The sequence below is a fragment of the Dromaius novaehollandiae genome, chromosome 4, assembly GCF_036370855.1.
Source record: "Dromaius novaehollandiae isolate bDroNov1 chromosome 4, bDroNov1.hap1, whole genome shotgun sequence".
Lineage (NCBI taxonomy): Eukaryota > Metazoa > Chordata > Aves > Casuariiformes > Dromaiidae > Dromaius > Dromaius novaehollandiae.
The window spans coordinates 81,446,479-81,474,054 of record NC_088101.1 but is presented as its reverse complement, the minus strand read 5'-3'; the positions used below and the strand labels follow the sequence as shown (position 1 = coordinate 81,474,054).

General features: G+C 40.9%; 1 protein-coding gene across 5 annotated transcripts; it reads left to right on the top strand.

Moving 5' to 3' along the window:
* On the top strand, nt 1–27,563 carry ST3GAL5 (ST3 beta-galactoside alpha-2,3-sialyltransferase 5). 5 transcript variants are annotated; one of them, XM_064511584.1, is made up of 7 exons: nt 1–227; nt 14,020–14,131; nt 16,174–16,288; nt 18,979–19,322; nt 20,643–20,829; nt 23,346–23,504; nt 24,809–27,563. In XM_064511584.1, the coding sequence occupies exons 2-7, from the start codon at nt 14,022–14,024 to the stop codon at nt 25,070–25,072; spliced, it is 1,179 nt and encodes a 392-aa protein (XP_064367654.1). In that variant the 5' UTR covers nt 1–227; nt 14,020–14,021; the 3' UTR covers nt 25,073–27,563. The 5 variants fall into 5 exon arrangements, with proteins under 5 accessions (XP_064367654.1, XP_064367657.1, XP_064367653.1 ...); XM_064511587.1 differs by having other exon boundaries at nt 5–227; nt 14,020–14,141; XM_064511583.1 differs by lacking the exon at nt 1–227 and adding an exon at nt 406–746.
* The last annotated feature ends 13 nt before the right edge of the window (nt 27,564–27,576 follow it).

Sequence of the window (27,576 nt, the reverse complement as noted above, 5' to 3'; positions counted from 1 at the left end):
GTAACCCAGGCCTGTGTCTGACTGTCCTCTGCTGGCCAGCGGGACCGGGGCCGGGCACAGAGGGGACCGGCGCTGGAAAGGGAGCCTTCCCCCCGCGGGAAACGCCGGCTTCGAGAGAAACTTGATAGAAAAAGAAGCTGTGAGGGGGAAAAAAAAAGAAGAAACGCGTTCTTGCAGGGAAAAAAAAGTCTGAAAATGTTTATTGGAGGGGTAAAGAAAACAAGCGGGTGAGTCTGGTCTGAGGCGGGCGCCGCGGCCCCTGAGGCGCGGGGCCGCCGCGGCCGTTATAGCCGTTGCGGCCGTTACAGCCGTTGCCCGAGGCGAGGCGCCGCGCGTCGCGGCTGCCCTCAGGGCCGTGGCGCCGCAGCCGCCTCAGCGTTTCGCGGCCGGAAGGGGGCTTCGCCCGCCTCCCCAGGCCTCGGCGCGGCCGCGGCGCCCGCCCTACCCTCCGCGGGCCTGCAGCCGGTGGCGCGGCGGCCTCTCCTCAGCGCGCAGGCCGCGCAGCGCGGTCACCTCGCCCCGCGCCCCCCTCTACTCCCTCCCGCCGCGGAGGGGAGCGGAGCGGGGTCGCGCGCGCGTCGCCATTGGCTGCGCCCCGCCACGTGCCGCGCCGCCGCCGCCGCCCCGCGCCGGCTCCCGCGGAGCCGTTACCTGCGGCGGGGCCGCGCCGCCCGCCGCGCTGCCCGCCCCGATGCGGAGGCGCCGCGACCGGGCCCAGCCCCAGCCCCAGCCCCAGCCCAGCGCAGGTAGGCGGCGCGGGGGGGCGGCCCTTATTTTCGGAGGAAAAGGGGGTTTTCTGTGCGCGGGGGGGGGTGCGGTGTCGCGCTGCCCGGAGGCGAAACGGCTGCGGCGCCGCCCGGGGTGGGGGGGCGGCTCTGCCCGGCGGCCCCAGGAGCCGCTGGCCCGCGGGGTGGCCGGTCTCGGCCGCGGGGGCCGCCGAGGGAGCCGCCGCTGCGGGGAGGGTCTTGCTCCGGCGATGGCGCAGCGCAGGTGCGGGGAGGCCCCGTGAGGCGCCGCCGGGCTCCGGGGAGCGCCGGCGCTGAGGTGCCGCCGTGGCGCGGCCGCGCGGGCTGCTGCGGCAGCGCTCGGGGTTTGGAGCTCGAGCCGGGGGTGAAGGTGCGCGGCGAGGAGCCCCTGCTTGCTGGTTTTGGTGGGGGAGGAAGCCTCTGCGGTGGGCGAGAGGCTGCTTGCGGGTTTCGGTGGGGTGAGCTCGCCTCGGGCCTCTCCGGGGCGGCAGGAAGGTAGCTGGTGCTGTTCCCAGCGGTTCTCCAGAAGCAAAACTCGTCGGCTTGTGCTTGCCCGTGGCTTGCGACGGTTTCTTTTTTTCTTTGCTGGACGATGCTGTTTTTCCTGCTCTGGAGCGATATGGATGAAAAACAGAAGTGACTTCTGCCATCACTGCTAAAGAAATTTTTATCGTCTTCAGTGCTACTTAGGAACAAGAGTGTCTGTGCTGAGTTGTTTTTTTTTCTTTCTGCTTTAGTAGATAAGATCAAAATATAAGGGGGGTAGAGAGGATATGTTTATTTTACAACTCTCTTTAGTGATGGGACTGTATGGGAACTACTCATGAAATCACTGGAGGTAAACCACTTTCCTGTGGTAAATGGGTGGTTTTCTTTCAATTCTGAGACTAAGGATAAATAAAAATATGCATCGCATGTTATTTTATAGAAAACTTGTAAAGAAAAGCACTTTTATGCTTCTGAAGTACGTATATATTTTAAAACCTGTCCTCCGCTGGAACTGTTTACATGCGGTGTCTAGTTCGGATGTGGGGTCTGGCTTTCCTGCAGACTGCATGTTGTTTTATCCATGTTTTGCTGCAGCAAGATCACTAGCTCCCTTTTACCCTCTATCACCAGAAAACCTGGAGCTGTCTGCGTAGATGTCTCCAGTCCACGAGCTGGGCACAAGGCCGCTTGTGCAGAGGTTTCACTCAAAGAGCAGAACGCGCCTGAAGAGTTAGCGCGTGCGAGCTGTTTGCTGAGGTGGCTGCTTTCTCTGGGCTGCTGAGTGGTCCGAGCGCAGCTGAGGGAGAATGAGCTCTTCCTCTTCTTGCTTTATGCGGCTGGTGATTTCCTGAAACTTCTTGTAATTTGACGTCCTCTCTCCTGTAGAAGTAGATCGAATTTGTCAAAACGTTGAAAGGCATTTAGGGGTGGGAAGTAGGAGGATGTACAGTATGATACCAGAGACTTCCTTTTGGTGAGGAAAACAGGCTAAAAGTCACTTACTTTTGTGTGTTTTACATGCACCTATATAGAAGACAGATAAGGAAAGGGTTATTATGTGCCGAGATTACTGCAGAGTTGGGGTATTTGGAGGAAAGGTTAGTGTGCTTAAAAGATGCTAGAAAACTTATGTAGGTCTTCAGTTTTGATGAAGGCCAAGTTACGGAACAAAACTCAGCTAATACTTCAAATTTGCCATGGAGTTTCAAGTTTCCAGTTACAAGCAAATCTGAATGAAATTTATTAAAATGCATCAAATTAAAGCATCTGCAGTGGATGCATCTAACACTACAAAACCGCAGAACGGTAATTCAGACGGGACTTTTGGATCATAGAGCAGTCTCTGTTGTTGTTGCAGGCAACTCTCTCTCATAAGATCATTCATAAATTATTAAGAACTTTCTTAAAACTTATGTAGGCTGTTATTTTCCATTACTCCTATGGGAAGGCTGTTCCTTTGCTTCTTAGGAATCATTTGCTCATAGTCAGTATGCATTTATGGCCAGTTTTTCTGTGTGCCAGCATTGTCCTTTAGTTTGATTGTTTGCTTTCCTCTTTGGTGTTTTCATGCTTGGTGGGTCTAAAAACAATCTCCCAACCTGTTTTGCCAAGCTAAACAAGTCGAGCGCTCTAGCCTTCTTGAGAGCAGCTCTCCGTGCACCCATCCTGCTAGCTCTCTCTGCAGCCTGTTAAATCTTGAAGTCTTTCTTGACTTCAGAAGTTAAGTGCTAAAATTGGTTCCAGCAATGTTTTTCCCTGTATTACAAGTTCCTTTTAAGCCTTTTCCTTGTGGGAGAATTTTGGCGTTGCATCTATTGGTTGCGTAGGCTCAAGTGTGATTTTTGCCATAATCTCTTGGAGCGTTAGGTGATACTGTGGTAAAGATGCTGCTGTACAATTAACATTGTTCCATAATTACCAGTTGTTCGGTGCTATTCTGCTGCATAATTCAGATGTAATATGAAACATCTTGGCTGTGTAAGTCTACTGGCTTGTTTCCTTAGCGCACTAAAGATTAATGCTGTGCCCTGTCGTTTCTGGCCCTTCCTTTAAGGGGTGATTTATTCTTCAAACTGCCCGTGTAAGGGGAAGGACCAAATTTGTTCTGGCTTCTTTTGCAGCGGCTCAGAGACATCTTCCCTTGTGCATCCACTTGTGTAGATGAGCTTATCCAGTTAGTGGTGGATGATGTGTTGTGCTCTCCTTCCCCTCCTGGCTTGTGTGGCTACACCTCCTCTTCATCAAAATACTGGAGCAGAGCAGGGCTCCCACTCGTGGGGGGTCTGTGGATGCTGGCAGGGCGATGTGCTGGAGAAAGGAGCATGTGAGATGAGAGCAGGAGGGATTTCCGAGCGCTGCCTACTGTTACACTCCGGTTCGTTCTTCGTTAACGTTTGCCTGCTTCGGCAGATAATCAGACAAGTGGCTGACCTCAGACTCTGAACATCCTGAGTGGACAGGCCACTGTTTCTTTTACAAGTAACATATATGAGGAAAAACTGGAATTTGCTGTAAAACTGTGCCAGAAAAGCTTCCTCAGCAAGAAGGAAATCTGTCTTTTAATACCATACTGCTCACAGCAGAAATGCTTTGACTTGCCTGTTCCTACATCGCTACAACGTTGACATTTTGTGGCTCATTTGGGAGTCAGAAAAATTCCAAATACAGATAGTTTTCTTCTGTCATAAACGATCAGTTGCCCTGTTAAATGTCGAAGGGCATCTTGTTGACTTTTCTTGTATTTATTCATTATGGTTTGTTGTTCCTCATGTGAGAGTACCTGAAAGAGGTTTCACAGCATTAAAAAGCTTGATTAGAGTGAAATCAGGAGGGTGATCCCAGTTTTAAACACCAAACTAACATTATTTTTAGAAAGAGCTATTAAAACCTAAGAAACTTCCTGGGAATGCTGCTGAATGGAAGTGATGGCACTACACTCTGAGTATCTCTGATGTTGATGATTCAACCGGATCTGAGCTGGAACAAATTTGTGTGTGTGTTGGATCTGGATGTCCTGAGGCTAAAAGTAAGCTATCACCTAGCTGTGTATATCCTTCCTAGAGAAAAAAATTGGGCGGACACACTAATTTAAGGTTATTAATGATTTCAAGAGCTGGTTGCGGGCTGATGTTGGAATAAGAATGTAGGAATCGAGCATTAGACAATTAGAAGAAAGTTCAAACAGTACATCGTAAGACAGTGAAAGAAAATTATCATGCCTCTAAGCTATTACTGCTTTTGGCTGGTATTCATGATTTCAGGCAAGAAAGCTTTCACCTGTGAGCCTGTCAGTGCCATCTGCTAACTCCTCTAAACTTTTCATTTACTACTCATTCCAGTTTTTCCAATTCTGTCTGCACATGTAAGGAATCAGTATTTACATTCCTGTTTTTGGAGGAGGTAGGGCTTGATCAAATGAATTGCAGATTGTTCAGACTACATTGGTTTTTACCTTTTATTGTCTGATTAAAAAGTCTTGCCAGTAAAAGTTCATTTGGTAAGATGTATTATTCTGTAATGTAATGAGTTTCCTGTTTTAGGTGCTTCTAACCATGTTACAGGCTAACGTTCTTTCTGCCATCAAGGATGTATTATTTCTATTGACTTTATTAAGTTAGCTCAAACAATTGACTCTCTTGTTCATCAGAGCAGGCGTGTCTGTCAAATGCTAATACTTCCCTTTTTCATTCATTACTAGTAGGTACCAAGCAGATAATGTTCAAGGAATGTTTATCAAATGTCTAAACACAAAAGCAGCAACTTTACTGCTGGGTTTTTAGAGTTGCAGTAAAAGAAATAATTGATAGAAGTCTGTAATTTTTAACTTCGGTTCCGGATTTTTTTCCTCCAGTGAGAAGCTGTCAGTAGTCTAGGAGCTGTTGCAGATTAGAGACTAACTTTTCGTTTCTTGTGACCATTTCTGATAGGAAGCTGTAGGATGATGATCCATGAATTATTTGAAGGTAAATATCCAACAGTTAATACATTGCTACAGACTGTAATCCAACAGTCTATAATGCCTTGGCATGTCCTTGATAAATCTGCCTAAAATTTTAATATTAATATCTTTGGGATATTTCTTATATTTCTGATTTTAAAAGATCACATTGAGATGTGCCGTTGAAGAAGAGTTGCGTTATAGAAAGAGGTTTCCAGATCAGAAACAGTTCCTTTGGTTAGCTTGCCTGTTTCTTTTCCCACTTTCTCTTGAGTATTTTATTACTATGGGCAAATGAGACAGCTCAAGGAAAAGGCTTTTTACTTTCATTGTATAGATTTAAAATCTAATTTCAACATCTGGCTAGCTTTTCAGCTGGCTGTCCTGGCCTGTAAAACTTATGTTTAAAATTTGGCTTAAAAATCTGGATTCACTTCTGCAAACGTCGTGTTCTGCGAACTGTGTTGCAGTTTCTTCAGTATCTCTTGCTGAGAATGCTCATGTGTTTTTCCAGGGCGATTGGATTTTTAATAACAAATGCTTGTAAGTCAGGAGAGATTATATTTCTGAATTCTTTCTGTATTTAACAAAGACTGTGTGTTTTGGATGAATAAAAATACCTCTACTCTACTGCAGTTGTATGGTAGCAGTTTGACGGTACAACGCTTGCAAATTCTGAGTCCTCCCTGTATAATGGATTGCACAACTACCTATTCTTAGCTTGAACTTTTTTGATATTATCTTTATTGTCCCTGAATTTTGGGAGGGAGATCAATCCTCTGTTGGTTACAAGAAATATTTGTTTATATTTGTTGATTTCAGGGAATATTTTTTTAATGTGACAGAGATGATTTGCATCATTTCTTTCATGATAGCTTTTCTTCCATACAAGAGATGATGAAGTTAGAAAGTACGGAAAGGATCTGAAGGCATCGTGAAATGATTTAGGAGATGCGGGAGGGAGATAGTATTGGGAATAAACAGCAGGGTTTAGGTAGCAGGGGTCTGCCGGGGTGACCCATGTAGGGAGGAGGCCATGAAGAGCCCTGGGCCACTCAAAGCTGGCTCCTGCTGCCTCCAGTAGCCAAGTAAATAACCCTTTGCGTGCTGAGGTATCTTCTGGTAGGGTAATAATGCACTTTAGTACCTGATAGCTTTTTCCAAGTGTAACGATTTTACAGCCTGGATTTTCAAATTGTATTTTACATCCATATGTTTTCTGAAGATCTGGCATTTTTCAGGTGAAAATTGAGCAAGAAACTCAAGTTAGACATGCATAATGTCACAGCTAAATTTTGGGTGTTTCACTGAAATTTGTGATTCCTTTCAGGTTAGATAATATCCTTTAGTTTTCAAACTTATGTTGAACATACCTGCCAGCTTCTTAATGTCCTCCTTGTAATTAGACATCATGTTTCTGTTTAGCAAGGAGCTTTTGCAGTAGTGGAAAGCACCATTATCCATTTAAGGACACAGGAGTCAGGAGCTGAGTGAGGCAGAACTTTAAACAGGAAATTTCATTTTAACATGCAAAGAGAGCTTTCAGCCTAGTGAGGAGAGGGAGTGCTTTTGGTGGGTGGATAATTCTCGGCAGATGCTCTACAAGTGTTCAAGGTCTAGCTATCCTTAATCAAAGCTTTTTTTTTTTTAAATAAGATAAAGGCATTAATTGCAATAGCCTAACTTGTACTTTTTATAAAATCTCGATATAGTTTGATAGTATTGTGGATCTAGTAAAAATTGCATGAGTTTGGCTTTTTCCAATTTTAAGAATAATAGTAGCGTATTTAATTATGCAAATTTTTCTGTGATAGAATAACCTTTAAAAGAGCCTATTAATACCTCCTGAAAAGTGTGGCGCACACAATACACACAGTACAATTCTACTGGAAAGCTACAGCTTGAAGACATACCTTTATTACTGGCTATTACCTGTAAAGCATATAAAATAATAAGTATTATATTCCTTACCTTTGCACTTTACTTACTCCGTATGTCTTTGATTCTGCTACTTCTAGATATTTTTGAATAATTTCAGAGCTTGTGTTACAGGTGCAAAGAAATTTTATAAAAAGTAGTACATGTTTGCTTAGGTGAATAGCATTTTTTTTCCCTGACTTGGTTTTCACTGGAAAAAGTAATGAAGTGCTTTTGAATCCTTCTAAAGCTTTGAACCACTAGCTTAAAGTGGTCATTTACTTTTTCACAAAATACCTCTTGTGTTCCTAATGACCACTTTCATCCATTATGAGTGTACCTCATTTCCTTTCAATATCAATTATGCTTTCTGAATCAGTGTTTTTTATGACTCTCTTAGCTTTAAAAAAGAAGAGGAGATAAAGTTTGTATTTTTTAGGTGTCTTTTTCAGCTGAGAAGCTCTGCTTAACAGATGGCTCTTAAACAGAGGAGAGGTTAAAAAAAAGAAATGTTTAAAACAAAAACCAAAAAACCCAAACAACCCTAGTGTTAGTGTAACCCTAGTTAACTGTTTTCCCTGGTTGTTTTTTTGAAGTGTTAGTCAACATCATCTTTAATCTCTATGGGTTTCTGTAGTGCAAAAGCAAACAAAATTAATCCTAAACAAACTATTACTCATGTTGTGGCTTAATTTAACAACCTTCTGTTTGAATCTTGCTCTTCATTAAGGCTTTTGAGATTGATATAATACCTCTTCTCTTTAATCACTACCGAGGATAGATGAAATGTATAATCTTTATTCATAGGCATAGTTCTTGCTAGTAATCAGAGGTTAGTGTTGTAGCAGTTGCATAGTTTTTATCATCTTTTTTTTCTGAAATGTGTCCCAGCAAACAATCTGTGATCAGTTGAATTTTTCTATAAATGTAAGAGTCCTTGCAGAAAGTTTTGTGTGGGTAAACAAACAAACAAAAACAGGAGATTCATGCAGAATTCATCACTGATAATGTGCATAACATCTAGATTAAGAACTTTCTCTTGCTGAAGTTGCTTCTGTACAAAAACACCTTCTGTGACTTTTGCCTTTCTTTTTTTTTGAAGCATAAATGTTGCTCAAAACTGAGTAGCTTTCATTCTATCATCTACCACTATGGAAGGTACATTTCTTAAGTAATTTATGCATATCTGATTTAGAGGAAGAGGGCATGAGATAAGCAGGACGGTTTAGATGTTTCAGTCATTAGTTTCACCATCTGTTTCACTGCCTGTTCAAGGCCTATTGCTCTTGACTTGTAATTTCTTTATATAGATACAGCTTTCAGTTTTCACTTAGGCGGACTTCATACTACGACTTGCTGATCCTCTCACAGGAGCTTCAAAGGCTGTATTGTGCAGCAACACCTTTAGGTGGACTGTCTTGCTGATGGGCTGTGAAAACTGGCTGTTTCTACTACTTCTGGCAGCACTAGGACAGAGAAAGTTGATTTGTATTTCCAAGTCCTAGGAGCTTCAGGTGTAGTCTGAGATTGCGTTGTGCTAGATGGTATGCAACTGTAGGACAAAAGATTCTTCTTGTCTTACTGGGCTTTCAGCAATGGCTTGCATGGGGCAGTGTCCCCCATGACTCGGGTAGGAGCCTGTGCAGTTACAGGGTGCTGATAACTGCCCCTGTGCAGGTATTTGCTTAGGTTGGGTGAATAAGCTCCAGCAGAGAGAGAATTACCAACTCACAATAACTGCCTGTGCCAGCGCTTGCTCTTTGGGTCTGGGCCTTGCCTGCATTAACAGCCTGTGGTGGCTGTTAATGGGACCTTTGGAGATGGGAGCATCCTTGGACTGGTAGGGTGAGGGAGGTAAGTGGAAACATAAAGCTGGGGTGCCACTCTGTTGGGGGGGCTGCAGCTACAGCTCTGGGGCTTAAGGAGTAGATGGAGAGGGATGCAGATGTGCCTCGTTCTGCACTTCTTGTCACAGGCTGGCCCAGACCTTTGGTGGCTCATAACACTATGGGTAGCACCCAGACAAAAGGGGCTGGGAGTCCCTCATCTCATAATATTTTGTCTTTGGGTAAATCCAAGCACTCTACGTAAGCAAACACAACTTTTCAGGATGTGCCAGTGGTCATATCCTATTTGACATAGGCAGCTTTTTATTTTTTTAGCATTCCCACGTAAAAAGTCATCCCGAAGTCCTAAATTAATTGATTCTGAAATATTCTAAGTGTGGAAATCTTGTTCACTTAAGAGTAACGATGAGACAAAAGTAAATTATGGTGGAAAGAGTAACACCACAAAAAGGCTTTGAAGTGCATCCCTACTGATGACTTAGCTTTCACAGAAGCTTTATGCAAATCACTGAAGTTCGGTAGATGAAAAGCAAATTTAAGTCTCTTGAGTCCTCAGTAATTACACCACAATGAGTAGCTATGGAAATGTCAATGCAAAATGTGATTGTAATTCAGTATTACTATTGAAACATCATTTGTTCACAAATTGAGACATTTGCGTTTATGGCTTCCGAAACCACGGTAGCACTGGCCCTTTCTGAAAGGGCACAGTACTGTTTGGCAGTGGTGTTTGTATACAAACAACAAAATTTGAATACATGTATTGTGCTATGTGTGTAACTCATCTTCAGTGGTTGGTTTCTTTACCATCATGGTTCTCTCCATAAAACTCAAGTTTTTTTTTTTTTATGCTCAGGATAAGTGTTGGAAAGGCGCACTATCAGGTGCTTGCAGCTCCCTGCCTTGCTCTTTTGAGCACTCTTTCTCATGCCGTTCCAGCCAGTGGGACTTGTTTGTTGACTTAGATGAGAAGGCAGGATCAAACCCTGAGTAACTGTAAAAAATTGCTCTGCCGGACAGAATTTTTTTTCAGCTTGGTCAGCAAAGGATCATCTGAAGTGGAAAAGTGAGAACTGACAAAAGTCAACCTGAAGTCGATTGTTGCAAATGAAAGGAAAACTGATGTTATTTCAGTCATATAAACAAATTAAACGATGACATTGAGCATAATGAATAATAAGAATTTGACTTGGAAAGGATGTGATGAGATGCTTAATTAAACGCTCTGTGTTTCCTTTCTTAATAACATGCCAACTTTCTCTTTGCGCATCCCAGATGAGTGGTTCAGTCTTTTGGGGTTGAATCTGGAATTTATTTTGCTCAGAGGCTGGGAAGACTTATTGGTAGTACCCGTTTATCATAGTCTTGCTTTCCTCATTAATCCCCTTTTGTCTTCATCATTCAGTTCCTTCTCTATCTTTCAGATCTCTGCACTCTTCCCTTTTCTTTATTTTGGAAGGTTTCATAAAAAGCACATGTCATAGAATCTCTGTGTACAATTCTGTAATAGGGAAATCATCATCTGCGGAAATTTTTAAAAGGCTGCTATTTGCAGACTGCTGTTCTTTGACTATTTAAACTGCACAGAGCAGATGGGATTTGCTTTTCTATGCTGCAGAATGATTCCCAGAGCACCTTAGTCCCATTGGGCAGTGCCAGGATTTACATACCGCCATTCATAACTAAGTGTTTCTCTCAAGTTACAAGAGAACCTAGGTCCTAGAAGAGAAAACACTACTTTGCAAAGAAGTAAAAACTTGCTTTTAGCAAAGCAAAGGAGTTAAAGGTTTAATCTTACCCTTTTAATTCAAGCCATAAAATATTAGGATTTGAGTCAAACTTCTGGATAACGTCTGCTTAATCTGGAGCATATCCCTTCATGAATTTTACCACTGCAAGGGCCAGAACTCACCATGTCGCTTGGTATGTGGTTGCAGTGGTTTCTTCACAGCAGTTTACTAAGTGATATCATGGGTTTCCTCTCACTTGGACCATATTACATCTGCTGAATACCTTTTTCTTTGGTCTGAATCTGTCCTTCAGTCTTGAGATGCATCCTTTGATACCTAGTCTGATGCTGATTCTTCATGCAGAATTCTTTCTGATCTGTGTTTCTACAGACTATGATCAAGTTATGTCTCTTTTCTGTTTACCCAAGAAATAATTATTACCTGTGTTATTCTGTAGTGAAAACTGCTGAAACTTGTTTTTGCTTTCTGGGTTTTTTTTTGGTTCAGTCTTTTTTAAGAAAAGATCCCATTTATACTTCTGCTTCTTCCCAGCCCTGTATGCAGAGATGCTGGTAAATACAATTGTTTTGTTGTATGCCGCGTCTTAGGCATATGCGACATCTGGTGATTATGTTTAGGCAGTAAAGCCATCCATATCGGGGAGTGATCCCCTGAATAAAAACAGCACCAAGTAGCGAAGCTGGGCATTCGTTCCTTTTGTCAAATAGTGCTGAGTGCTTTGTTTCTGCTGGCGTGAGCTAGTCTCTCCATGGTGATCCAGCTGTGTCTGTTCTTGGCAGTGTTTGGAGCAACCCTGGACTTTGTACATATTCTGTAGGACTCTGTGCCTGCTCCCCTCCACAGCTCTCTAGCATGCCGTAATCAGCGCTTGCATGCATAGCATGTGAACCGCCGCGCAGGGTGGGCCCCATAATTGGGGCTGCTTCATGTGCATGCTGGCAACCTCTGTTGGCCACTCCTGATCCCTGTGTGATACCCAATACATGTTTGTTTAAAGGCAGTGGGTCCTCAGTAATGATGAGCGGTGCCTGGTGATGTTGTCTGCAAAGTGTGGTGGGAGGAATGTGTCCCCTATCCTGGAGTATGATGTGATCGTGCAAGTCCTGCTGGCATAGTGCCGGAGGTCCCAAGGTGGAGCAGTTCAGTCTGGTGCTCTGTTCTGGCTATCAGATATGGTCCTTGCAGCAGATTTTCCTGATGCGCACTAGGCTTCTTCCTGTGTGGACTCAATTGGTTTGCTGCAGTTCTTAGTTGGGAGCAAAATGGGTATGGAGTGCAGATGAATGAGGGGTGAATGCCCAGTTTTACTACTTGGTGCTGTTTTTATTCAGTGGTGTAGAAGCAGCCAGTAAAGACGTGCTGCTCTGAGAAGATGATGAGCTTGAAAGGCTTGATGTTGTGCTGGATAGGGTCGCTGTGTCCTGTCTGACTGTTATTTGCTGTCTTGTATCCTGGCAGATTGTATAGGAAATTGGAGCTGGATTTGGTTTCCAGCTTAACCACTAGCGTTCTGGGGGACCTTGGAGTGTCGTTTACCCTGTCCTAAGACAAGCTTAGTGGTATCAACCTCTGTAGAGCACTTTCAGAGCTACTGCTAAAAGGCACCATTTAACAGTAAGGTATCATTGCCTTGTGGCAGAGGCTCACAAAAGGATGTGACAGCTCAGGGGATCTGTGCGGTTAACACACACAGTTGGATGTTTTCTTATGTAACTTAGTTATTGTGGTGTTACTGTGTTGGAGGTAAATGGTAGAGCTCTCTGCTGGCAGAAACCATTAGCCTTGCTCTGTTTTGTGGGATATGAGTGCTTGCAGATGATTCCAGAAAGCATCACTTAACTGTTGTCTGCGCTTCAGGGGACTTTAGATGCTGGTGTTAGTCTTGATCTCTCCTTGTTGTGCCCTGTATCATGACAGTTTTTGGTGTTTGACCTTTTATGCCTCTCAGATTTGTTGCTGAGAAGTGATGTGTGGCAGTGTGAAGAGAGTCAGACTTGGTGTCATCTTCTGAATTTAGGTATTCCTAAAATTTCAATGGATTGGATTTGATGACCGGAAGGGACCCTTCTGCCTCATCAGCTTGACATCCGTGTGGTTAAGAACATCAGTTGGTCGTTACCTCAAATAGACAGTACTATAAAGTGCCAATTCAGGTTAGTTCAAATGGGCAATATCCCTATATTGAATGAAAGGAGATGGGGTAAGAGAGAGAGAATGGGGAAAATAGTCATTAGCTAAAAACCTTCTCTTAGCCCGGTTTCTGTAAAAGTCTTTGAGACAGAGCTCTCAGCAAGAGTGGAAGAATAGGAATGTGTCTGTGCAGTGGAGAGAGAAGAGGGTTATTTGAGTGGGGGGAAAAAAAAAAAGATCAACGAGAATGAGAAGGGCTGAAATCCTCCATTACGGAGGATCAGACTATCTGTACCGTTTCACGGTTGTCTTATCTAAGGGTGCTCTGTTTCAGGAGGTAGGTAAGGCAGGAAGTATCCTTGCCTGTATTCTTTCTCCTTTCAGTGCAAAGAAAGCTCATATAAGTAGGCTTTTCGTAGCGTTTCCTTGTTTGTTCACATCTTATAATTAGGCAGCAGCCCCTGAAAGTTGGTGTGCCAGGCTGCATATTTCTTCCCAAAGTCAGAAGTGAAGCATGGTGATAGAAACTCATGGGAGCTGAGAAGCAGTCTCCTGGCAAAGCGGTGAGACTGTTGCTCAGTGGATGATGATCAGGAACTGGCCTGTGTGCAAAGCAGGGCTCTGCGCTCCCTCTGGGCTCAACATCCATGGGCAGAGAGCTTCTGCCGTGCACAGGAAGGGCAATTTGCCTTTATGCTGTTTTTGGTCCCTGCCGTGAAAGTTGCTCACTGTGTTCTGGGGCTCCTGAGGAGGTCAGCAATAGATTCAGACCCATGATGAGCAGCAGGTGTCTTTAACATCAGGGAATTTAAGGAGTCGATCTCCTTGATTGGTGATGTGGGCTCCAGTTTTCAGAGTGGTGCTTGCAGGTTATGCATGCTGGGAGCATGCTTGAAGACTGCAAGGTACCATAGTGCTTGGACTTCTTGATTCAGAGACCTTACATGTGCTAAGGATACTGTGGGTGGATTCTTTTATCCACTGGGAAACATTTGCATATTTTTAGAATGATCTCCTAGCAGTGCACTTGAAATGAGGATGTTCTTAATCATGAGGAAGTCAGGAGTGATTCAGTGTTTTTGACAGGATAACCAAGAAGTAAAATCTCTGGGGAACAGAGGATGTTAATAGTCATTGGATGCCTTCTGAATGATTTCTGTTCGGAAAAAGTTGTGATAAAGCTTTTTATTTTCTTTCTACAGCAATGCTGAGCGACAATAACTGTGTGGAGTTAAAAAGTGATTGTTCACCTCCTGTGCAATGGTATAAGACAGTTGCACACGAAGATGAAAAGACCAAGCTGGTTTTTAAAAGGTACTCCCAAGTAAGTGTCGTGGTCATGGTAATTCAAAGGATGGTTGGTTGCTCTCCCCCTAGTCTGGACAATAAAAAAAGGAAAGGATGGAGAAAACGAGGTGGGATTTCTGCAGCAATTGAATGGAGGGTTAGGCACCCAGTTTTCTTTGGGGCAGCTAAAACGTTTTGAGGAGCCCGATCTCTCTTTTAGTATCACCAGTTTTCCTCAGCTAATTCGAGATGCCAGTACTTGGCTCATAAGTACTCCAGATCAATAGAAATGCCAAGGCGTCAATGGTCTGATAATTGATGAAAATTAAGGGCAATGGAAGTTTATTGTTTATTTGTGGGGGGAGGAAGGAAAGTGCATCCCCTCACAGTTCATTCGTTTGTGAAGACTTTCTTCCAAAATGTCACCAAATGTTCGTTACTCTGTTGCATGTAGTTTAGGGTTACCTTGGAATTAGTAAGTGTATGCAAGTATATATCCAAAATCACATTTAAAACCAAAATCTCACTACTGTGAACTTCTCTGCGACTCGAATTTTTACATTTTAAAGCTTAAAAACAAACAAACAAACAAAAAAACCTTAAAACCAAGCTGGTAGATCTACTGGTGTTTTGAGCACCTGAATGATGCAATCTCAGCTTCGTCTAGAAATAATTCGTTAAACCTTTGTAGAGGAAAAGCAGCCTCATTCATCTGTCTATGTATACCCTATTTCTGCCAGGTCAGCTGATTTTTCAGGAGATGCAGCCTAACATGCTAAGTTTTAGATTCCTATCAATGTAAAACTGAAATTAGTTAAATCAAAGGTGAGACTAGTACTACTTTTCCGGTGGCCACCTTGTTAGTGTTGGACAGCATTTTTCACTGTTATCGTACTGTTTACAGCACGTGCTGCGAATTACAGATGATTGCCAGAATCGTATGTATTAGCCCATATGCTACATATCCTGTTACTGTGAAGAACTGAAACTTAGAGATTATCTGTATGGAAATGTGGTTTAGTGTGTGTCATGCATTGCAGAAGTTGAAGAATATGGTCAAGATTGGCAACAAGGGCATTTTTTAATATCTGAAACCTGTATCAAGTTCACCTGAGTGAGTTTCAAGAAGCAGCAAACGCCTGGTAGCTTGCATATTTTTAAGACATTGAAATACATATCCAGTCCTTAGGAAATCATAGGAAATACTTAAAAATCCACTATGAAAAGCAATAATAAAGCTCAAACTACATCTGCTGAGTGCAATCACAACTCTAACCACATAGTGATGTAATTTTTGCAGAGCTGTTTGGACATGAAACGAGCCAGCTGAATATTTGGAGATGAACAGTGAGATTCCTTTGCAGTGAGAAATAGGCAGATCAGAAGTGTGGATAACTTATGTTACTCAATTTTAAAGGATTATTTTTTCTTCTAAGTGTTTTGAGAATATAAATAAATAAATTAGGCTTCTCAGTATAAACTTGAGCATCTAAATCTGCATTCTGGCCTCCCGATGAGATAGAAATTTTGCTTGTGAGTGGTGACCACTGGCCCAAAATCTTGCAAGTTGAGATTCTGTATTTTTTGTTGTTGTTTTTACTTGCAGGAAAATCTGTATTTCAAAATAGAATTGCACTTTGAAACGGAAAAAAACAGTCATTTTTTGGTTTCTTTGTAAAGAGAGCTGTTGACACATAAGAGCCATATTTAAAGTGTATGATGCAAGTATAGAATTGTATAAAACCAAAGTGTCAGTTTGCAACAGTTTCCATATCAAAGCATCTCTCTAGGTTGGCAGATTCCTGCAGATATCTCTGAAGAATTTTGAATAGTTTGCAGCACGCAATGCTGTAGGCTTTATTGGTTTGAATTGAATGCACATATGACTTTGAAGTTCTTAAATTGTCTTAAATTTGTTTAAAAATAACTCATTTAGCATTAGGTTAAGTGCTGGAAAAACTGATTTATATATATATATGTATGTATGTGTATATATATAAAAAATAATAAAAAAATATATATAATTTTTTCCTCTCTCCCATTCCTTACACACACCTGTTTGTTTTTAGACTTTTTGGACTGTTTGTGTTTGGAGGGTGCTTCCTTTATATACTCAAACTACATTTTGGCCCTGAAGAATGTGACAGAACAAAAGTGCCATATGTGGACCTCAATCGTGTAAAGGTTTGGTGTTTTTTACTTGATTAACATTTTTTTATTAACGTACAGTACAAGAGTTAGAAGGATCTGTAATGAAGGAGTTGAATGATGAAATCATCCTACAAAGGCAAATATTTTTTGTTTCATTTTGTCCGGTAGCACCCCTGTGTGGTGTTCTTATGGAAAGGTGATGGTGAGAGGTGCACAGAGAAACTGGATTTTTAGGGATGAAACGAGAAAGCGACATGACCGTTAAGAGTAACATTTGAAATGGACATGTCCTCATGGCATTTTTAATGTGAGAGACAATGCTACAGACTTACAAAGTCCAGCCAGGGCCGCTGTTCCCTCAGCACAGGACTTTCCTGGCATGGTATGCCAGTGTGAGTGGAGGTTTTACGTGGCGGCCACCATGCAAATGCTCCAAGGAGGAGACAAACTGAAGCTGTGGTCACCAAGCCCAGCTTCACCCGTGCTTTTAGCTGGCACTGCATTTTAAGGAGTGATCTTGCATACTCCTGCCTCCTTGTCTTCCCATTGTGTCAGTGCAGATGTTGTTATCAGGAAAACAATGCAAAGGAAAGGAAACGCATGGCGGGGGGCCAACCCATGCCCAGACCAAAACTTTATTTTACCCCAAACCACTTCCCCAGTCTGCTTTGCCTTGCAGTTGCTCAGATGTTTGGAAGAGCTGGGCAGATACTGTACAGGAAGGTGCAGCTCTGTGGAGTTTTTTTGCTTTTGCTTTTTTTGGGGGGGGGAGAGGTTATTACTATTATTATTTTTAATAGCAGATATTTGCTTCAACTATAGCTTTGCATGTGGCTTTTAAGCTTGTAATTCTTGCTGACATTTCTCTGTCTTTTCCTGCTTATCTGTTTGCTCTTTCGCATGCTGTACTTGCCTTGGATTTGAGTTGTTACATTCCTGTCCTTGAAAGTCTCAACGCCAAGACACAACTTCTGAGAGGAAGCCTTGATTTATGACAGTCTCATCTCGGCTTCACTGCATGTGCATCCTCTCCCCATCCTTCTCCTTCAGTCCTCTCAGCCTCTTTGCCTCCCTTTCCCTTTCCTTTGACTGACTTTTTTTGTAAGTAACATGTTCTTGCTTGCAGACAGCAGCTGCCTCAACCAAGCAAACCAAAAGGCGGCATGGGCTGTGTTTGCTGCTGTCCTGTGGTTCATTTTGTTTGTGTTAGATGCAGGATGGGGGAGTGGCATGGCTCTCTGTCTAGCTGGGTAGCAGCAGATTGTAAACGGTTTGGGCAGTTGTCTGGTGCCTGGCACAATGCGACACCAATCTTTGGAAAGCAGTTTTACAATGGTGCTAGCCTGTGAAGAGCTTACCGTGTGATGAGAGTGGACTTAAGAGATGTGCAGTTGTACACTTGTTCCCTCTTTTCTAGTGACACAAGTGGGCACTGGTTTTCCCCGATGAGCTGCACAACTGTTAGCCTTGACAGTGAGGTTCTTCTGAAGATGCACCAAGTCTCGCTGTCAAAATGCGTCATGAGGTGGTTCGGTCATGCTTAGCCCAGGCAAAACGTGTGGTATTCCTACACCCAGACTTCCTGAGGCCTTTGTCATAGTGGCAGAGGCAGTTCTGTAGAAATCATCTTTAAAAAACAAAACAAAAAACCACACTGCAATATCCCTGCAAAGGCACATTTCACACACCTGGGTATACACACCCCTTTTCATAACAGTACAGAAGGGGAACTGAGTAAGCACAAGATTAGAGTTTTTACTCTCTCAGCCTTTTGTTCTCTAATGTTTCTTGATTTATAGTGGAGGAGAGATGAGCAGAGTCATACTGGGGGGAAAGAGAACATGCAAACGGATTTTTTGTAGGGATAATAGTAGTACTGTGGTATTTCTCTTCTTCCTTATTTCAGCTACCAGCTTGCCACTACAGATTTCTAAAAAAAATGCACGAGTAGCTTTTTCTAATGAGATAGATCAGTGTGTAATTTGCATAGATAGATTCAGCTGTAAGATGATACGGTACTGTAGTCTCTTATTTTGGTGACTCCTCTTTGAAAGAGGACCTGAGATCCCCCCCCTTGCATTCCTCTTACCATTGTGTTTAGTCACTAAAAAATCCCACTTCAGCAGTACTTTTAGAAAAAGTGTAGCTTCATGTTGATTTGTAAACAAGTCCAGCGTGCCATTTTATACAACCTTTTTTCCAGCTGACGTGTCTGGTAAAAACCTACTGCAGGCAGAATTCAGGTCACACATTTGAGCAGCGATGTAGAATTCCTCTTGCTGTCTTGCTGCTAAATTAGATGGGTAACTGTAATTCAGGTTTTACAGTGGTTTTTACAAGTAGCAGTACAAAGTTTCTCAAACTGCTCATGAGGCAGATCTTTCCTATAAAAAGGTTACCATATTCACTTACCTCTCATTAATATTAATTCTTAGAAATTTAAATTTAAATTTCTATTTCACTAAATTTATTCTTTAGAAAAGCTCCTACTCAGATTTAAATGACTAGACGGAGAGGCATTCAGTTACGGGTTTTCACGCTGCGCTGGCTAGTGTCTTGTTATAAGTGACTGCTTTAAAATGTCCTGTGTTTCTGGGTTTAAGCTTTCTTTTTAAAAGCCTGGGTTTGCTAAAGTGATAATCACCTGCTGGGTTGCTTTGGGAGGGCTATTTCTGTTACTGAAACTAGCTTTCCTGACTGAAATCTTGTATGTTTTGTTTTAGAGAGCACAACAGTATGCCAGCGCTGTGTTGCAGGGCCAGTGCCGGCCTTCTTATGCAAAGAAGGAAATGCAAAAGTTATTTGCAGAGAAATACAGCATGGACATATCTCCTTTTGTAAGAAAAAATGTAAATGAAGATGAAGCTTTATTTAAATATGAACCTCCCTTTGGATTTCACAAGTTCTTTGATAAGCTTCAAAACCTCCTTGAACTCTTACCTGAGCATGATTTGCCAGAAGATTTGAAGTCAAAACACTGTAAACGCTGTGTTGTTATTGGCAGTGGTGGAATCCTTCATGGCTCAGAGCTAGGTCACTTATTGAATCAGTTTGATATTGTTATAAGGTACATATTTTCCCTTTTATTTAAGGAATCAAAGTACTTCGGTTTTGCTTTATGAGCAGACTTGTTTTGTAAGAGGAAAACATCTCCAACTTCTTATGCAACTTACAAGACTTTTTTTGTAAGTTCTCGTGTGAAATTTCCTTGTGACTTGATAGGATTCAAAGTCTGAGGAGCAAAATAACAAATTGTCAAATTCAGAAGGCAAGCATTCGGTGTAATTTGCTTGTGGGCTTCAGGTATCAGTTATCAGAAAATGTGGGCAGAAATGATTTAGAGTCCAATGAAATCATTGATAAAAGTACATTCTTTTTTTATCCAATCATATGCTTAAGCTTTCTGAGGTAGGCTTTAGGACTCATTTCTGCCCTCTTCCCCTTGGTTATTTGAGATAAAAGTTATTTCAAGCACAATAAAAATGAATGATAGTTTCAGCATGCAGTTTTCTTGCACACTTTTATAGCATGCTGATGTTTGCTTATATTTACAGGAATTACGCATGGGGTCTGTGATTATCCGCATTGTCTGTTTGTATTAGACAAATACAGACCTGCATTCCTGCCTTCTGAATACAACAGTTAGGACTCTTGTTCTTTGTATTTTGAATCGTGTAAACTAACAGATAAATTTAATACAGGTATTTTGACACACAGTTTTGTAAACCAAAACTGGTTCCTCTTCAAAAGCAAGAGGCAGAGAACTTGCACTAACTGCTGAAATTGTGGGTGGCAGAGAGCATGAAGGTGACTGTTTTTGTTGAAATAAAAATGATCGTAGGGCTTTCACTGTTAGTTCTGCAGAACTGATGAGCTGGTTGATGCTGTTCTTGTCAGCTGTGTGCCAGCATCTGAAGTTCTGGTGAGCTGGACTGGTACAAGATCACAGGAGGCATTACATTGCTCTGTGTGTTAGTAAAGGGATAATTTGAATACCTTTCTTATGTGTAAACTCACATATATGTGTAAAAAAAACATGCAGGAAACTTTCTATGTGTTTTCTTTTTCTTCCCCTTTTAAGCCTCTCTGAGCTGGCACAAGGCAAGGCGAAACTCTGCAATGCTGTTTTAAGCACTCTTCTATTCAAGCTCTTCCTTTCACAGTTTTGCACTTGTGACACTTAATCCAGAAATAGAATTGGCTGTCTCTCAAAGATAAGGGGTAGATGAGTGTGTGAGGCAAGGAACATGGAGATACTGAGAAAACACTACTCCACTCTGATAAAAAGCTGTGGGCCAAGTAGAAGTTCTTTGCTTAGTGTCTTGACATTTTAATTAAATTGCATCCCTGTGCAATTTACAGTTTGTCTTTAAACTTTTTTTTTTAGGTTAAATGATGCACCAGTTCAAGGATACACAGATCATGTTGGTAATAAAACTACTATAAGGATGACTTATCCAGAAGGAGCTCCACTTTCTGAACACGAGTATCATCCTTCTAGCTTGTTTGTGGCTGTTTTGTTTAAGAGTGTTGATTTCAACTGGCTTCAAGCAATGGTAAAAAATGAAACCTTGGTATGTAAAGGGGCAGTATATGTGGTTTTTATTTGGTTTCTGTTTTCTAATGCCTAAGAAATTGATTGACCATTCCTTCCTGGTTTGTACTGAGTATCTTTTAAGTAAATTTTTTTTGTCTCCTAGTTACAGTTAGTACTGGCATTCAAGTTGAAGCCACATGCTGATAATAATTTTTTATGCAGATCTTGGTGGTTTATAGGCACTAAGCTACATTACATATTGAATGCTTAATAAAGTGGAATTCATTTCACGTTAAGCTTAAGTGACTTGTTCAAGTCTGCAGAGCCAGAAATAGAAATGAGATTTCCGGAGGCCAATCCTTTTTTTCTTTTTTCTTTTTTTTTCTTTTTTACTGCTATGGTCTGTGCTGCTACAATGGCATACATGCAATTAATGTATAATTGAAGCATCACAATTGTTATTCACATTGTCTATAGCTCTAATGAAAAAGGAATAACTTCTTAATTTTAAATAACTAAAGTGCATTCCCCCATGCAGAGATTCTTGGGGAATTGATAGAAGGATTTCCTGTTTCCAAAATCCCTTTAAATTAATAGGCTATGACCTCTTTCAGTTTGCTGGCACTTAATTTCACCAAGTTGAAAACCACTAGCTAGGCTTTTCTAACCACAGATTGAAAAAAAAACCTGCTGTAAACTTTCATTTGAGATAGATTTATGAGGAAGCCTGTAAGGTTCCTTAACAATTTAATACATTATATTTTAGGTACTTCAGATCCCCCTCTTAATTCTCTGATTTTTATGATGTTAAAGCATATAGAAGATCTGTTTAATATTGACCATGACCACCTCTTGCTGTAGTTCAGAGAGTGTGCTAGGAGATTGTCTTGTTTTGAATAATCCGAGTATGTTTTGGAGAGAGGAGACTTTCCTGAATGTGTAAAAGTGCAAATTGAAGAACTGATCACTGGCTAATCTTTACCAAGGACAAGGCAATGTTGGTCCATGACCTTACCTGCAGGAATATGGTAATTCATTTACCAGCAACTTTCTGACTTGGGTTGAATCCCTGACTGACTTGTTTTACAAGCTCTCTAGTTATTTCATGTTCTAAAACTTTTTTTTTTAAAGAATGACTAGCAGAAGCACAGCTTTTTATATAAAAATTTGTTTTTTGAGGATTGAAAAAATGATTACTTTTGGCATCTGCATCCTCTCTCAGTTAGTTATAAGCCTGAAGTATGTACTTCATGAAAAAAGTACTTTTGCTTGTTTTGTTGGTCTTAAGAGCAGAGCTAGAGTAATGTGTATAAATATTCCATAAATATGGAATCAGAGAGAAGAAAACAGAATTGCAATTATATCTCCTCTCTCAGTCTATCCCAAAATCCAGTCTTTTGGCTTCTGGTCCTGGTCTTCTTGCCCTGCCCAGTTAGTGCTGTCATTGACTCAGCACTCTCAGTTATTTCCCCAAGCTCTTTCTCTCTTCTTGTACATGTACTGTAGATGATTAAACAAAATGCTTGTATTTGTGCTGAAAAGAAGCATAAGGATATGTGATTCTGCAGCTGCTTGTATCAATTCAAGACCAGGCTGCCATGCCTCTGTCCTGTTCCCACCAGCACCTGTCCATTCACACCTTCTCGCTTGCTCTGGTGTTTTTGCCTTTGTGGAAAGTCAGTTTTGGGAACTGATTGAGCTGAAAACAAACTTTGAAATATTAGGTTTTCAGATGGTTCACCTTCCTGTGCAAGCATTGGTACTTCAGTAAACTGTTTCAAGGGAGTGGGTGGGAAGAAGGGACCTCAGCAGCCTGGATTTGATCAGTATAAGCTGCTGCAGAGTTGCACCTTAGGCCTGCTTAAAAATTATAACTCTATATTGCAGCTATCTCAGTTTTATCGTTTGCTTAGTATTAAACATTATAGGGAAAGATGTATAAAATGAGCCTGGTCTAGTATTAGTTTTTCCATTAGTGTGTATCTAATTGACTGAAAGTGGCATGAGGTGGGAATCTAGCTTGCTGAGTCTTGTGTAAATCCTTCATCTGAAGTGTTGTGTTTATCACTAGTGGGGACCGTCAAAAAGCAACTGTCCCCTTCAAAGCCTGAGCAAAATTGTTTTAAATTCAGCACTTGTTTCAGAGCGCTGTGGTTAGCGTTAGTGGAAAACTGAGGTTCCAGTTCCCATTTTGTTAGGTACTGTTGCTTGCTCAGTTGTGTTGGGGAAAATCTGGAGAATCTGGAGGAGCAGGTGGATAGGTTGGCTGATTAAAAACAGAGTGCATTCAAAATATTCAGAGTAAACAAACTTCTCCTTCCCATCCCCACTCTCTGTGCAATTCCAAATAGTTTGAGATTTTTTCCTCTTTTGAGTCAATCACTTGAGTTGTATGCTGATATTCCTGAGCCATCTTAGCTGTAAACTGTTTCCTGTTTTTTCTCATAATCGTAGACAAATTCTGATAACTTGGATGGCATGTCCCCTGTACACTTTGCAGTGTCAAAGTTTCCCTTTGGAAAGGGAAATGGAACTAATTTTTCTTTCTCTTAGCCTCTGTGGGTGCGGCTCTTCTTTTGGAAGCAAGTTGCTGAGAAAATTCCTTTTACATCAAAACAGTTTCGGATTCTGAATCCAATCATCATTAAAGAGACAGCTTTGGACATTTTACAGTTCCCTGAACCTCGATCAAAATTTTGGGGTTGGGATAAGGTAAGACATTCCCTTCTGGGAGAAAGAGGTTGTATGAAAATAGAAAGTAAAATAAGGAACTAAAAATGTTTTGGCCCCTTCTTTCAATACAATTCCCCTGTGCAATTTCTGAGCTGGTATGAAGTAATATGGAAGCTCTCTCTCTCGAAAGACTGTTGTATTTTCTTAATTTATTTATTTAAAATCAAAGTATGAGTTCAGCCGACATGACGTGTTCTGTTTTACAAAGCATTCAGATGCCCTAAGGCATAGATCAGTGTGTTCGCTCACATGTCATTGTGACTGGTGTTAAATACTCAAAATACAATTTGAGTCACTAGTGCATTTGCTACTTGAGAGCAGCCATGTTAAGTCAAACCAGAGATAATCTGCTGACAGGTATCTCTGCAACTGTAGTGAGCACAGAGGGAGTATGGAAACCGGGCAAGTGTACAGCAACCTTTCCTCTAGCAGGTCCTTCCAACTACTGGAATTGCCATGCATACCAGTGTGCTTAATAGCAACCAGCATGGGTATGTCCTCCCTTTGCATCCTTAGCTTCAGCAGTAGTATAAAGTGATGAGTCGCCCAGTTTAATTATACATAACTAAAAATTTAACAAAAACACTTTTTCCTGCAGTGCATCTGAGAAATTGGGTGCCAGTAGTTGTCTGGAACTGTGAGAAATATGAATAACCGTTGCTTCTTCACCTTTTTTGTGTAAGAGCATTTCATGGTAGTGTTATTGCACAGATGTTTTGAAGGTTCTTCTCACCTTGCAATATTTATTTATTAAAAATGTAATATATGCAGCTATGTATGTTTTCGTTGTATCTTAGCATACTTACCTTCAAGGGTTTTTCACTGAAAAGTAGTATTCTGAAGGATATCGTTAGAGAGCCTGTTGCACAAGACTGAAGTAAGCGTAGATTAAGAAATGTCAATTCTAACAGCATGTAAGCAGTTATTGGAGTGTTGGAGTGAGGGTTTACGTACAGTTAAATTATTATTTAGAAATGGGAGATGTTGCCTTCAGTTCACAGGGAAGAATAGAGCTGAAAGCCAAAGTTCTTGTTAAAGGCAAATATTCAAGTTGTACTAATGCTTGGCCCTGAAATTTTAATTGTTTGGTTTTAAGTGATTGTTTTAAATGCATTGCTGCCTGCAGTAGCAGTCTCCTTGCCTTGACAGGACGTGCTTTAACTTTTATTCTGTGCTACAGTGAGGAGAGGGAATAAACAAATCCATTAAATATTGTAAAATGTTAGAAAACCGGCAAAGGCAAATGTATTTGAATTCAGCAGGCTTTTTTTCCCCCCTTTTAGAATGTGCCCACTATTGGGGTCACAGCAGTTGTCCTGGCCACACATTTGTGTGATGAAGTGAGCTTAGCAGGATTTGGATACGACCTCGATCAGCCCAGCACACCTTTGCACTATTACAACAACCTCTGCATGGCTGCCATGAACGGACAAACTATGCACAATGTGACAAGCGAAACAAAATTCCTGCAAAAACTGATTAAAGAAAAAGTTGTCAAAGACCTCACTGGTGGGATACATTGTGAATTCTGCATCAAAGACAGCTAGTGATCGAAGTGCAGCATGCTTTGGATTTATTAACTTTCCAGAGGTTCAGTTGGAACAACCCTTTTACTGTCTTCAGTGGTTTGTTAAAGTGTGTGTAAAATGGACTTGGAATCTCTGCTGCCTTTTTTTTTTTTTTTTTTTTTTTTAAAGTCAGGTTTAATTTGTTGAACTTTTAAACTTACTTAGATGTCGCATTTTACTTTGCACATTTTTTGTGGAAAACTATGTAAATACAACTTTGAGTTGAAAGAGATCCATTTAAATATGTAATCTTTTAAGTTGTCTGGAAAGAAGCAGAGTTTTCGTTTTCAGATGTATTTGATGCGCACAATGCTAGCCTGAGTTGTCTAATAGCATAAGAGAATTTTTTTTCCATTGAACTACTGCCTTTGTGGATCCAGTTTTTGGTGTATGACTCCTTTTCATGCATGACATGAAAAGAAAGGCATATGCTTCTCAAGTCTTTCATCTGTTGCAACTTGACTGTTTTGTTTTCCCCTCAAGTATTTATATTCTTCTGTTACTGTGCTAATATTTGTGGGGGTGGGGGGCGGAAGAGGAATATGGCAGTAGAGGTGAAGGAAAAGAAACTATTGTGGCAACAATTGAGTAGTAAGTACTCCAGCGTTCATGCTTGACATTAAAATCCTTGATGTGTTAATGCATTGGGTTTAGAATCCTGCTTTATCATGAGGCATGTTTGGGCCCCAAGGTGTGTTATAAGAGGATTTAGCTAGTAGGAGGCTTTTACCTGAACCAGATCTCTTGACATTTCCATTCCTTCAGACACAGATATGTGTTTCTAACTAGTTGGTTTGCAGCAGAGTTCAACCACCTCTACTAAAGAAATGGCATTAATGTGAAATCTGGCTTTTTTTTTTTTTTTTTTTTTTTTTTACAGTGACTTGAGAATTAGTTTTAGGGACCTATCTGTTCTTTCACTAGTTCCACAAAACACTGTTTTATATAAAAATCTTCCATACAGCAATAATAGAATCTCTAAGACAAAATTTCCATTAGTTTATTATTCTTTAGTAATTAGTTACAGATATTGTAACCTTAGTTTACATTGATGATAACCCTTATGAACTCTAGTGTTGACTGTTCAATTGGAGTTAGAGGCAGAATTATTTGTTTTCCTGGAGCAGCTTATAACTCAGCAACTGGGTAAGCACATATAAATTAAGAAGAAAATCACTTTTAGAAAGTATTATGATACGGTAGTAAGCTAGATGACTGTTGAAAGCAGCATACTTCTTCTTTTTTTTTTTTTTTTTTAATCCTGTATAAATACATGTTCTTGTGACTGGAAATCAGTGCATTGCAAAGAAACTGGACTGTGCAGACCTGTGACCAGGTTTAGATGTCTGTTTTCATTCTGTTATAAGTAGAGTAGTAGATGTGAGTGTTTACACTGAGTAGTGCTGTTGCTCAAGTTATAGTATGTGAAAAATGCTTTTTTGGGGAATGAAAGCTTATTTGCAAATTGATCAAAAGTTGGCATAGAAACATACTGTTCATAGTCATGGACTCACCAGGTGGTGAGCCTTCCCACTTTTTTATTGTTGGCTAAGATATGCACAGTATAGAGTTAAATTCTCAAAAAAAATTATGTGGGAAGGCAAGATTATGGGGTTTTTTGTTTTTGTTTCCATGGAGAGAAGACCTAATGAGTGATAACATAAGAATACAGGAGCAGCGGAATGGTTCTGGCCGTTATACTGAAAGACAATAAAATGACATTAGATCATAAAGCATAATTCTGAAGAAAGCTGTGGACCTCATCTTTTATAAGTCCTGTGTACCCACACATCCTTGAAAGCCAGTTATGAATGATAAGCAAATTTGAAAATCAGATTTTTGTCTCTGGCACTGTTTGTGTTTATAGCAATAATATTAATCTAAGTTCTCCTCCTTGAAACACATTAATTTTTGTACTAGCAATAAATTTCTAGTCCATGTTTTTGTATAAGTATAGTAATTATATTTAATTTAAAAATATTTCATGTGTGAAGAGTTTTATACAGATAGCCTTTTAGTTTAATATATTAAAACATGCAAATTATTTTCTCCTGGTATATAAACTGGAAGCAAAGTACCTTAATTTCATTTGGCATTAGTGATATTTCAGAAGGGTTGGAAGAGTTCAGAAGGGGTGTGTTGGGAGGAAATCCTGAGTGCACCCAAAGTATGTGTATCAGAGCATCTGATCCCTCACCAGAACTTCTTAGTTTACTCTAACTAAAAAATATTTGATTGATGTAAATGCCAATAGCTTTTTGGAGGTGTTGTATTTATTGTCAAATTCTCAAGTTATGTTGATGTGGGGTTAGATTGTTTTCCTGCCAGTTTTATGGCTTGTGATAAAACGTTGTTCTCCATGGTAGTATATACTGCTTAGAATAGTCCTGCACAGACTCGACCATCTGTGAAATGGCATCAACGTTCAGGTTGCAAAAAGCAATAAACTGATGAAACCACTTTGTACTTACATATTTGTCTCG

Excerpts from the sequence above, each read along its gene's own strand:
- ST3GAL5 (XM_064511583.1), top strand. The coding sequence starts at position 692 with ATGCGGAGGCGCCGCGACCGGGCCCAGCCCCAGCCCCAGCCCCAGCCC. Across the intron at positions 20,830-23,345 it reads TGGTAAAAAATGAAACCTTG|CCTCTGTGGGTGCGGCTCTT; the intron begins GTATGTAAAGGG and ends TCTTTCTCTTAG. Across the intron at positions 23,505-24,808 it reads AATTTTGGGGTTGGGATAAG|AATGTGCCCACTATTGGGGT; the intron begins GTAAGACATTCC and ends CCCCCCTTTTAG.